General features: G+C 48.3%; 2 protein-coding genes across 2 annotated transcripts in view; one reads left to right on the plus strand and one right to left on the minus strand.

The window, feature by feature from the left end:
• Positions 1 to 12444, plus strand: part of LOC126544090 (oxidative stress-induced growth inhibitor 2-like) — a 215669-nt gene that overhangs the window by 58416 nt on the left and 144809 nt on the right. The window lies entirely within an intron of this gene.
• LOC126543256 (uncharacterized) overlaps positions 1 to 12444 on the minus strand; it is a 47146-nt gene that overhangs the window by 1774 nt on the left and 32928 nt on the right. Inside the window, exon 2 of the mRNA XM_055077896.1 lies at positions 3 to 348. Coding sequence (XP_054933871.1) covers positions 3 to 348 — 346 coding nt within the window. The remainder of the gene's footprint in view (positions 1 to 2; positions 349 to 12444) is intronic.

The raw sequence follows: 12444 nt of genomic DNA on the forward strand, positions 1-12444 counted from the left end.
ACCGGATAGTCGGTGTCGATCGGCAGGGCAGCAGGAAGCCGGGCCAGGGCCAGGTTGAACAGGAAGGGGCTCACCACTGACCCTTGTGGGACGCCCGCTGCCACCGGCCGAGGGGAGCTCCTCGATCGGCCCACTCGTACCCTGAGGGTGCGTTCCTCCAGGAACGACGAGATGAACCGCCGCAGATTCCCGTTGATGCCAAGTAGGTCCAGGGCCTGCTGAACGACTGGGTGGGGCAGGCCATCGAAGGCCCCCTTGATATCGATAAGCACCAGGAGCACGGCGTCACCGCAGGCCTTGGCCTCTTCCAGCGTGGAGACCACATCCGCGATGGAGTCCGCGGTAACTCTAAGTACCAAATCTAAGTACGCGGACGTTCTCGCCCCCATCGAGATGCGGCTGCAGTGGCCGAGATTTGATCCCGCGACCGCATGCTTAGCAGCCCAACACCACAGCCACTAAGCAATCAGCGCAGGTCACGAAGTGTTTGTCACAACAAAACAAGCATGCTTACGACGTCGAACTGAAAGTAAGTTAACAAATCATTATTTTATGCCACTTAAGTGGGCAAAAACGGCCGTGGACGTTTTTCAACTGTCTTTGGAGCTTCATTACATGGAGCATGCCTTGCACCAGGTTTTGGTGCTTTTTTCTCCGTTGACAAAGTGCCTCGAGCATATTCTGGTATTGTCGTTCGGGCTCGAATGTGAGAGGTCATCACCGCTGAATCCTAATAAAGAGCAATCAGCTGAGACTAAACGACGTGAAGACTGAACAAATGTGCGCTAGCGTTGCCGGTAGAAATGCTAATTTGCGAATACTCTACGTGTACTGCGGTGTACTCCTACCTTAGTTTTGTTGTTCTAAGTGCATGACAACATCGATATGAATGAGCCCCAGTCCAGCAGCCACGTCTTAACTTGACGCAGAAAAAAACTGCACGTTTGCTTATTAATGCACAACAAAAAGCGCAGTGCGTACAAAGCTCCAACACGGAGCGCTTACGAAGCTAGATTAGATTTTACGCAACCAGTGGACCTTTGTTATGGAGCTAGACGAGCTAAACAGCTATCTAAACCAATTTTCAACAGCGGGAATCAGTTCACGCGTTTTTACGCAGTTGTCGCTATATTGTGCGCTTTTACGGATGCCGCTGCTGGCTCTTCTTCTTTTTTTTTTGTCTCCTTTTGCATTTCCGTCTTCGTTGAACACAAATTCGCAAGAGCGACACAAACCACGACGATCCACTTCAGCCGCCGGTCGCTTCCCACGGTTTTAAAGGGAAGCGGTACAATTTGATGCCGACATCCCCTTCGCGGTTGTGAGAATCCTCAACGCAGCAGTATCTGCGCTTATTCTTTTTCTTCGCACTTGTTACGGAGCGGCTGCAAAGAGGCCACGGTGAATCCATTGAAAAATTGGAAAAGCAGGCTTTCAGGCGTGCCCGAGCGCACCACAGACAATGGTGAAACACAGTGAGGGCCTGCTCATAGAATAAAGAGCCTGTGCTTGCGGGTGCTCACCGCCGTTGCTAGGTGGCGCGACATGTACAGGCAAACTTCATTGCAGGGTGCCTATATATACACATACATATGTACACACACACGTGCACCACCACATCCATGTCTATATATATATATATATATATATATATATATATATATATAATCTTAAGAAGCCAACTAACAAAGACACTAAGGACAACGCAGGGGAAATTACTTCTGCTTACTAATTTAAATCACGAAATCATAAATTAATGGAATTGAAAGTGGATGAAAAAACAACTTGCCGCAGGTGGAGAACGATCCCACGCCTTCGCATTACGCGTGTGATGCTCTATCAATTAAGCTACCGCGGCGCCAGCTTCCCATCACATTAGTAAGTTCAAGCAATTTCCCCTGTGTTGTCCTTGGTGTCCTTGTTTGTTGGCTTCTTATGATATGATTAACGAAAATCGGGCCCCTCGGTTATCCTCCTTTCGTTTCGTTTATATATATATATATATACATGGATGTGGTGGTGCACGTGTGTGTGTACATATGTATGTGTATATATATATAATATATATAATATATATGTAATATATATATATATATATATATATATATATATATATATATATATATATATATATATATATATATATATATATATATATAATCTCAAGAACTCCACTTTAATAACAAACTTATTTGCGACATTTTGGCCGGGGGGTTACCTATATATATATTACATTTAAAAGTTGATCCTCAATTAAAGAACAACTGTTTATTGTGTCGAATATCGGCCTGAGGCCGACATTTTTTCAAGATAGAAAACGACATGTAGGGTCTGTTTTAGTAACAAGAAGCGGTTTCACGCGGGGCCCGTGAGGAAGGTGTGGCGACCCTAATCCGGCTCCAGTTGAGGCCGCGGCGCGCTACTTGTTTGTTAGTTTCCACAATCGTTCCGGTAGCCAGAAGAAATTATTGTGAAGGGAGGGGGTGACGTAAGGGAAATCGTTGTTCAATGCACGCGCGCGAGCAGATTGCAAGAACTGGTTCATCCAACTCACCTGTACTAAGAAAATAAATGAATAAATAAATAAAGAGGAAAAGAAGAAAAATAGTCTAAATAAAATAATACGATATACGAAATAAAAACATTAACAACATCGAAAGAACTAGGTATGCAGTAAGTCACCATATACGTCGCAAAAGCTGCGCGAAAGTTGGCAGGTGGGGTAGCTGGTCATAGCAAAAAACATATTCGTGGAACAGGATCTTTATCGAAAAGGAGAGTAAGGGGACGGGAAGTATTTACATAGAGATGTATTTGCCATCTAAGGATCTTAATGGTAGAAGATACCAAGGTGTTCATTTATTTCATTTTTTATTGTGCTAAATTTGTAGATATAATCAGATTCGCGTTGTTCGCGTTCTCTGGTAGTGCGAAAATTGCTTTCCAGTAAAGTAACTTTGATACTGTCAAAGCTGTGACCTTTTGATGTAATATGTTTAGAAAGGAAGAGGCCGGGGAGTGACTGCGCATGTGAACGATAATTGTTGAACCGAATTCTAAAGGTGGTGTCTGTCTGTCCTACGTATTGGAGCTTACATGCTTCGAATTCCAAAAGATACTCGACATTCGATGAATCACAGTCGGGTTCACCTTTAATTGGGAACTTGAACTTGGACTTCGTGCTCTCTGTAACCGAATCAAGTTCTCTGGATTGTTAGATATGGAGCTGTTTCCTGAGCCTACTTCAAATTCCCCAGACCACTTCGAATCGCGCCACTTCTAAGTAAGGGATGCAGAAACACGGATGACACATTCCAGAGGATCGCTCGAGCCAACAAGTTCACGTGCCAACAAGTTCGTACAACGCGGTAGCTATTCAATGCTTGAGTTTTCCAGGAAACGAAGGGATCGCCCGGCATCGTTGCAAGGAAAGCGGGTCCCGAAACAAGACGGCTGTGATGTACCGGGAAGGCCTGGCAGCGTCGCACCGGTCGCCTTTGAAGAAGGCATTTCCACCACAGCGGGGCCGTACCACCGGGAGCAGGTGGGCCCTCGGACAATGGAGCCCAATCATCCTCCCCTTCGCCGCCTTTGAAGAGAGCATTGCACCACAGCAATGCAAGACCGCGAGGAGCCGCCGGGTGTGACCTCACCGCACGGGTGCCTACCATTGGCCGAAGGTGGCGTCATCGGAGCGGACTCTCCCATTGGCCGAACTTGACGCGACTTCCAGTCCTCGAAGGGTTTAAAAGAAGCATTCCAGAGAGACCAGAGGATTCCCTGATTCATCTCTCTCGAACTTCTTGCCGCGGGCCGCAGCGTCCGAGTTGCTGCCGGCCCGTAATGACTGTACAACTGTTACTTGTCTCTCACCTCTCTGTATATAATGTAAAATAAATTCCCCCAAGTTTTGTTTTTCATCCCGAAGTCCGTCCTTCAACCCCTACAGGATGCATTGGCATACCTTGCATCTGTTTTTTCCCGCAAGGACGACATCCGTTGCGAGTCGTTCTTTCTGTTTGTTCGAGTGTATGACGTAACTTTTGATGCTTTTTGGCCGCCTATATACCATGCACTGAGAAATGAAAATTTTCGACAATCGCTCGCTTTTTTAATGCCTTTTGTTTTGTTGACGTATCGAGCATTGCTTGTGAATGTTAACGCCAGGTTATTATATATACACGTTAGTATTCTGTGCGTGCATTATTTTAACTCTAATTCCTCATATGTTCAGCTCCTCTAGCCTGACATCTAAGCGAAACAAGGTCATTCGCTCCATTAACTTGATGTTTGAAGTTAGGGATATTGGTCGGTAGGACTTGAGGTGCCTTGCAGAACGCCCGGGCTTTAAAATTGGTATTACCACGGACGATTTCCACTCAGCAGGGATTACACCGGATCTCCATACTTCATTATACTCGCCCAATATACGGTCATGGAAACTCTTATCAACGTTCCGCAATGCTTGGTACGTCACACCATCTGCGCCTGGAGCAGTGCGGCGTATGGAGAGGCTCAGCGCGTGTCGCAGCTCCTCAAGAGTGAAATCTGCCTCGTCCATCTGGCAGGCTGGACCGTAGGAAGCGGTTACGGTGCTGTGACTTGTCAAAGAAGGAAGGTCGCTGATTGTGGTGTCACTGGATGCAGGAGAGACGAAAATGTCTGTAAATGCCTCTGCTATTACTTTTGGTGACAGGCCAGTCGCTATGCTCAATGTAGCCGTAGGATTCTTGCAGATTTCAGGAGTGCGGAGAGCCTTCAGTATGCGCCATACATTTCCAAAACCACTTCCAGTATGCAACGAACTACACAAAGCTTCCCAGCTCTTGCGACGAAGCTGTTTTGTATGCCGCCGTATGGCTGCATCAATGCGATTGTATATAGTCCAGTCGGTGCGTCGTTTAGAGCGCTGTGCCCGTCTATAAGGGCGCCGTCGACATGCGCGGAGCCGCAAAAGCTTTAGATCGGGATTTGGTTTGCCGATCTTCCATTGTTGTTGTACTGTAGCTTTTTGTAAGCACTTACTCATAAGTTTAAATAGGCTGTCTTGAGATGGTGCCTCTGAGATCAGCTGTTGGAACTTGTCCTAGTTAGTAACTGTATAAACGACATCCTGGCGACCCGCAGTATGTGTTGGTGTTAACCAAATAGGTAGTGTGATCTGAGCCCCACGGGTCGGGTTCACATGACCAGGCTAAGCACACATCTCTCGTTGTTATCGCAAGGTCTATAGTGGAATGCTCCTTTCCTCTACCTATAAATGTAGGTGAACCGTCATTCAGTATTTGGAGATCGTTCTTGATAATGAACTCGTTAATCTCTGCCCCACGATTGTCTTGGGGACGGCTACACCATCGTGGATGGTGGGCATTAAAGTCTCCGCATAACACAAACGATGCACCACACCGAGACACTAAGCACTCAAGTAGCGAGGTATCGGAAGAACGTGTAGGCCTGTTGTATATGCTTGCCACCGTCGTGCACACACTTCTGAGGCTCACAGTAACAGCTACACACTTAAACTCATCGTCACAGATGCCGTCTGTGTCAATAACCGCGAAGTCCAAGTCAGCACGAACGTACACTGCTGCTTTTGAAGCATTGCGCGTATGCGCCGCCTCCACACACTGGAAAGAGCCACAAGCTGGTTCCGCGCATCGAGTGTTACTGTGAACACCCACGAAGCCTGGCAATCGATATTCATCTTTCCTTACGTTAGTTTCCTGAAGCGCTATAACGTCTGATGGAATCTTCATAGCGATTAGTCGAAGGACTAGATCAGCGTGCCGCGGTCGCATCGACCTGACATTCCATTGCAGCACAAATGGGCGAGGCTGCTGACAACTGTTAGAATTGTTTCCGGTAAAACGTCTAGCGAAGGCCGTCGAGGACAGGAACGAGTGCCTCCAAAAGTTGCTCTGCTGCTGACACTGCTGGTGTCTGGCGACCGGCGATTAGAGATCTGATGACGTTGACAAGCATCTTTAGAAGATTGACAAGTTGCACATCGTCGTTGGCTGATACCTGATGTCATGAGTGGCTTTCGTCGCCGCCGTTCGGCTCTGGACAGCATATCAGACCTTGTCTCAGCACTCGAATTTGCTAAAGAAAACAAGCATTCCGCCTACATGCTCTTCCTAGACATACAGCAAGCTTTCGATTCAGTTCCGCATAAGGCGATTATTTTCGCTCTTGCAACCGCGGGAATTTCGGGTCGTCTGCTCCAATTTGTGCATAATTTTCGATCGGAGCGCCGGATGAAAGTGCGTGTCGGAGGAGTAACTAGTGAATACCGAAATGTGAAGTGCGGTGTTCCACAGGGCAGCGTATTATCGCCGCTTTTGTTTAATGCGGTACTCGCCGCGCTTCCAAGTCGTTCGCCTCGAGACACTGACCTCCCTGTGAGCATAGCTGTCTACGCAGATGACATTGCTCTGTGGATAAGCGGCACTTCGCACCTTGGTCCACGGCTTCGTGCAAGCTTGCAAAGAGCTCTCAACGCTACCTCGGAGTACTTGGGTGAAGTTGGCCTGCTCATATCACCTGCTAAGTCGGCTGCAATAGCATATCACCCTAAACAACGCGCTCGTCGAACAATAAGCCGACTGTATCTTGACGAAACGCCTATAAACTGGGTGCGACAACACAGTTATTTTGGGTTAATTGTGGATGATCGCATCTCTTGGCGTCCTACCGTTAAATATGTACGACGCAAATCGCACTCCCTCCTTAAGTATGTGGCCGCCTTGACTGCTCGAGGTGCTGGTTGCGACCAAACAACGGCTCTTCAGGTGTACCAGTCATCTGTACTCTCAGGCATGCTGTACGCATTACCAATTTTGAACATACCACCTAGTTTGATGGCCCAACTGGAGCGAGATCATCGCGTTGCCCTTCGACTAATGCTTGGATTACCTCGTGAGGCGCAATCTATTGCATTACTTACTGAAGCGCATCAGTTACCCCTGAGGCTGCAAGCAGATCAGAGAGCTCTGTATCATATTGAGCGTCTGCACCGCGCATCGAATGGTCAATCGCTCCTTTATCGTCTGATTCACCACCCGTTATCTCGCATTGGAAAAATGGCGGCATTATTTAGGGATATCACTACCATTTCTGAACATTCTGCTTCAGATACGTCTCCGCCTCCAAAAGGTATCACGAAACACGTATTCCACATTTACCTCACCATTCCTGACATGCACAAAAAGTCTGATATGGCTGTTTCGGCAATATTCCAATTGGCTCAGTCTCACTTGTTCGAAAAGTTTCCAGGTTATCTTCAAGTTTTTACAGATGCATCTGTACATAGCGACGGTCAAGGCGCCTCTGCAGCTTTTTACTGCCCTTCAACTCAAGTACGACGTATCTTTCAAATACCTCATCCAACTTCGTCAACAACTGCGGAACTAGCAGCGATTAATGTTGCACTGAAATACGTGCAAGAGGAGTTAATTACATCGAAGGTTGTCATCTTTACAGACTCCCGTGCTGCCCTTAGCAGGTTACAACGCAGTGAGCTTGATTGTCCACTTGTGCGCAGCATTACTGACTCTGCGAGCAAAATTACATCACGTGGGGTATCTCTCGTTGCTCAATGGATACCTTCACACGTAGGAATCGCCGGAAATGAAGAGGCTGATCGGCTCGCTTCGAGTTGCGTTCATAACGACTGTCGTGGAGAACACTATTAGCCGCATAGCGAACTAGCCATGGATGTGGTTGTTAATTGTGGAGGCTGTTCGACGCGGCGTCACTTTAATTCCGGCTGCAGAGTTCTACTTTAGTCTTTAGATTTATCCTGTTGCTCTTCCTTTCCTCTTTCCTTTTTCCTCCTCTCCTTCCTATCTTCCATTTCTGTGTTGCTGTCACCTCCCTTAAGAAGAGTAGGTAGGCGTTGTGCCCCTTCCTGTGGCAGTTGCCAGCCTGCTCCTCGCTTTCCCTTTCCTGTTAACTGTGTATATGTGTTCAAAAGAAATAATAATAATAATAATAATATGTTTATATGCTCACCGCATTCTACATCACGGCGGCTTGTGTGTGTGTTTGTGACTTTGTTTACAAACTCATTGTGGTGCGACTTGCATTTGCCTTTTATATAGATATGTTCATGGGTGTATAGGACTGTGTGCTGTGGATTTCTGGCCCAGTGACGTGGTTTCCTTTCATTTTCTTGCGTATATTTCTTTTTATATTGTTGTTTCCGCTATGCGATAAGGAGTAGCCGTCACTATTACAAGGTTTCTACGTCTCTTTCGTTTGTTTTCATTTCAATAAACAAAAAAACAGCGATAAATTAAAGTTGACGAAAACAAACTCTTTCCTGATACATATATAATCCTGTGCACAATTTCTGCATTTGACTCGTGATCAGTAATTGTGTGCGTCATATTTATATTTATACGGAAAAAATATGAAGATCCCACGCACTGTGGAAATCGATGTAAGCGAAGCTTACCGTGCTGGAAGCTTTGATTGACGATAATTAGCGGCAATGTTGACGGCTAAAGCTTAATTTCTTCAACGTTTAGGCTAATACGAGAGTGGTGAGTTGATGTTAAACGTTGCCATGCGTGCACCACTGCTGTTTATCTGCGTAGTACACAGAAAACACCGGGAGGGGTGTTTGCTTGTGGCGTTTTATAACCTCTGAGAGGGTTGAGCGTTGTCATTTCCTCACATGGGTCAGCGCATTGTGGCAGAAGTATTAAACTTGAATTGGATTATGGAGCTGTACGTGCCAAAACCACACTCGGATTATGAGGCAAGCCGTAGTGGCGGTCTCCGGATTACTTTTGACACCGTGACGCTCTTTAACGTGTCCCAAATTAAGTGCGCATGCGTTTTCTATTTCGCCCCCGTCGATATGCGGCTGCCGCGATTAGGATCAAATCCACGAGCTCTAGCAATGCCATAGTTGCAAAGCTTACGCAGCGGGCCCAGAAGTGTTGATGTGACGGTCGATCGCTTCCGTAGTGTCTCCTGCACCTTGCGGTGCGCTTTAATTAATTCGGCTCTGCTTCTGCACGCCCTGCGTAGTTTATCCGCTTGACATATTTGCATGGCCTTTATTTTTCAGAAATAGCAGAAACGCACCTTGAACTTCAGCTTATGCAGTTTTTTTGCTTACCTTCTCATGTCACTCCACCCCCCAACCCCTCCCTTGTATGCGAACTGCCTTTTCTCCTCCCAGCTCCCTGCAGTTCTATCTACGTCCCCTCTGGACTCGCACCCTATTAGAAAGGGAAGCGCTGCAGTTTCTGCAATGCTTCTGAGGGGAGTCACGGATAATTAGAGCTGTCAAGAGGCTAATGTGGCGACGGCCAGGGAGCTCCAGAGGGAATTGTGGACATTCGACGCGGTGGGGTAAAAACCAGTTTCTCCCGTCGCCTTTCCTGTCTTACTCACCCCTGTCATCTATATACACGTTCTGAATCACCCCCCGACGCTGTGTGCGCGACAGCAGCAGCCGCAGCAGTCCACAGCGGCAGCAGCAGCAGTGGGAAAGTCGAAGGAAGAGGCTATAAGAAAGCCTCGCTTTAAAAGAAAACACGACCAAGATTTTGTCACTTCTTGCAAACGCTGATGTTGCGTCTCCACACGGCAAATGGAATTGCTTAGGTGTTTCCCACGAGGCATCCTCCCTCGCCCCCCTTCACCAGCGCCCATCCAGACGTCGACGCAGCCCTGACACCTGACGCCGACCGTTCACGGTTCAACAAAGAAGTTATATGGTGATTATGAAGAAGGAAAGTGACGCTTAAATTCTGCAGCCCATCAGGGAGCACGGCACAGCGCCATAGGGGAGAGTCCCCCTCTCCCCTATGCTAGGAGGTATACTATGCTAGGAGGTAAAAAGGAAATAGGTGAGAGACGGTTCAGGGGGCTCATCCACACATGGCAGCAGAGGAGGCAGGGAACAGCAGGGGCAGGTGCACTCAATGATATGCTGCTATCCCACTCGCCTCCTTGAACTCCACAAGGCTGTGTAGTGCCGGGAGATGGCAGCGTCAGAAGGAGATGGCAACAAAGAAGTTCCCCTCAAGGTACCAACGACTAGGGTGGCTACCAACGACCACGGGATTCTGTAGACGTTGTAACAAACCGTGAAGGGTCGCTGCAAACTGACCGTCACTGAAAGCCCCCTAATTGATGAAAGGGGCCAACCTCGAGGACTACCGTGGGAACAGCGTCTACTTGAGTTTCGCAGATTGTGACCTGGTTGCCTCGAATGCGGGGGTTAGGGCGCAACGTAGAAGGCGGAGTCCGGCGGAACGGTGCGTATGGTATTGGCCTCGAGCTCCACCACTGGAAAACCTGGCGCCACCGTCGGCGTGACGTGCTAGGAGGGATCACGTGGACATAGCGGCCGCGTCGGCTGCTTCGGGCGCGCCGAAGCGAGCTGAAAACGAGTTTAAATTCCCTCGTACGCTGCGGTCCTCATTTAGTGGCGAAATTTTCCCGCTGCGAGTGTCTCCTTTACAACGCTTCAAGCACTACAATAGGTAGTGGCTGCCTTTGAAGGCGCGCAACATGGAAGGCTACTGCTCGGTGCCGCAGGGCCAGACGCACGTAACGGAGGCCGGTGTCAGGCTTATTCACACGTAGCCGCAGGACAAGAAGCTGCGTGAAGCTTTGCTCGCGACACATAAAACCGGCAAACAGTCATTGGCTACAACTCGGGTATGCAGCAAGCACAGACGCGAGGAAGATTTCTGCTACGGCGCCCGGTCTGCGATGTTCTGAAAACGCGCACTGAGACGCTCGCCCGAGTCCGCTGCCCGACTAGTGTCATGACGGTTTGGTCTATGAACTTGTCGATGCTATACACTGTGAAGTTCAGTGGAGTGGAAAGGCAGCGGTAAGAAGCACATTTAAAGAAAGCATGGCATATGGTCATGTTTGTGTTATGAATTAATGCATTGGATTACAAAAGGAGCAGCGGGAAATTGCACGCTCAAAACAGCGATAAACATACAATGCGACGCAACTCGAGAAATAATATTGAAAGGTCAAAGAATTTAGAAGAAAAAAAGATTGGATCGTCGCGACGGCACATTACAGTCCCCGTAGGCGTGGAAGTCTCTACAATGAAATTATTTATGAACAGCTCTGATAGCGCCCACGCAACAGTGGTTGCTTGTATATTGTCAAATGCTCATATTCTGCGGCCTAAAGCTCATGGCACGGTGAGAAAACGCGCGCGCGGAGAAAGCGAAACAGTGCGCGGACAAGCATGCAGACGCGCAGCCGGTCGCTGCGAAGACGCGCAGCCGGTCGCTGTGCTTTCAGTTTGCCTAAGATTATTATTTAGACACTAAGAAACTTCTCTCGTTTCGAAAGTACGTACAGAAATGTCCGGGAGAGCTCGCGCGTGGTGTTTTCAGTGAGCGCTGACAGCAAAACCTATGAGGAGCGCGCCACGTGATCCCTCATACTACGGCAGCGAGGCGCTTCCGATAGATGGCGACTCCGTAACTCCTCGCCGCCAATTCCGGGCGGTCTGCCAGATGAGCGGGTGCATAAACATGAACGGCCAGATTGGTGGCGCCAGCTGGTGGTGCAAAGCTGAACCGCACAAACACAGAGCCAATTACTATATTCTGCTTAGCTGCTGGTGTAAATTTTCGACAACAGCGTGATCGTGTTCACAATTACGCCGCTGCCGTAAATTTGCACCAGAAGCGAAGCAGAATATAGTAGGTTACTGCAATTTTAGCACTGTGTCTGTCTGGTTGAACTCTACGCCACCAGGCGGCTGCACAGCTCCGGCCGCTCATACGCCCCCGCCCATCCGGCAATCCGCCCAAACCACACCCGTTTGCTGGAATAGCGGACAAGCTAAAAGTCCCTAGTATGAGAGGGATTTTGCGAGCGATTCGACGTTATGATTTGGCCGAGATACAGTCATTAGATTCCCTACTTTAGTCTCCTAGGGAAGACTACTGTTTTAAAAGCGGACTCCGTTGGTGCAGTGAGGAGGGCTGACGTGTCCGAGAGTCAGTTACGGCGCTGCACTTATTTCTTCACTCATGGCGACACCTTAACCCCCTACTCTCCTACTCCTTTCCTCCCACTATCTACATCCACCCCTGTTGGCGTTGAGCCGTGCTCCCGCAAAGGCTGCAGAAGATAGCGTCAACCTTTCCTTTTCCCCTCAAGAACCACTTTTGTCTCCTTAAATATCATTTACACACTGATGTGAGCTCAGAGATTCAGTGTGCTCCTACATGGAGATCAATGTAAAATAAACATTTTCACTTCGCTCCTATCCCGGGGCGTACTCACCAGTGTGGCTGGAGGATTCCTGGCCTAAACGCTAACCCGAGTAGCAGCAGTGAGCAGACAATGTGTAAACAGACGTACGACTATGCTTACGGCACAGATTATCTTGCACAGACAACGTATTCCGTCATCTCCAATATGCGTGCGTTAGGCCCAGTT

Source organism: Dermacentor andersoni, chromosome 1 (assembly GCF_023375885.2).
Source record: "Dermacentor andersoni chromosome 1, qqDerAnde1_hic_scaffold, whole genome shotgun sequence".
In the NCBI taxonomy this organism is placed as follows: Eukaryota; Metazoa; Arthropoda; class Arachnida; order Ixodida; family Ixodidae; genus Dermacentor; species Dermacentor andersoni.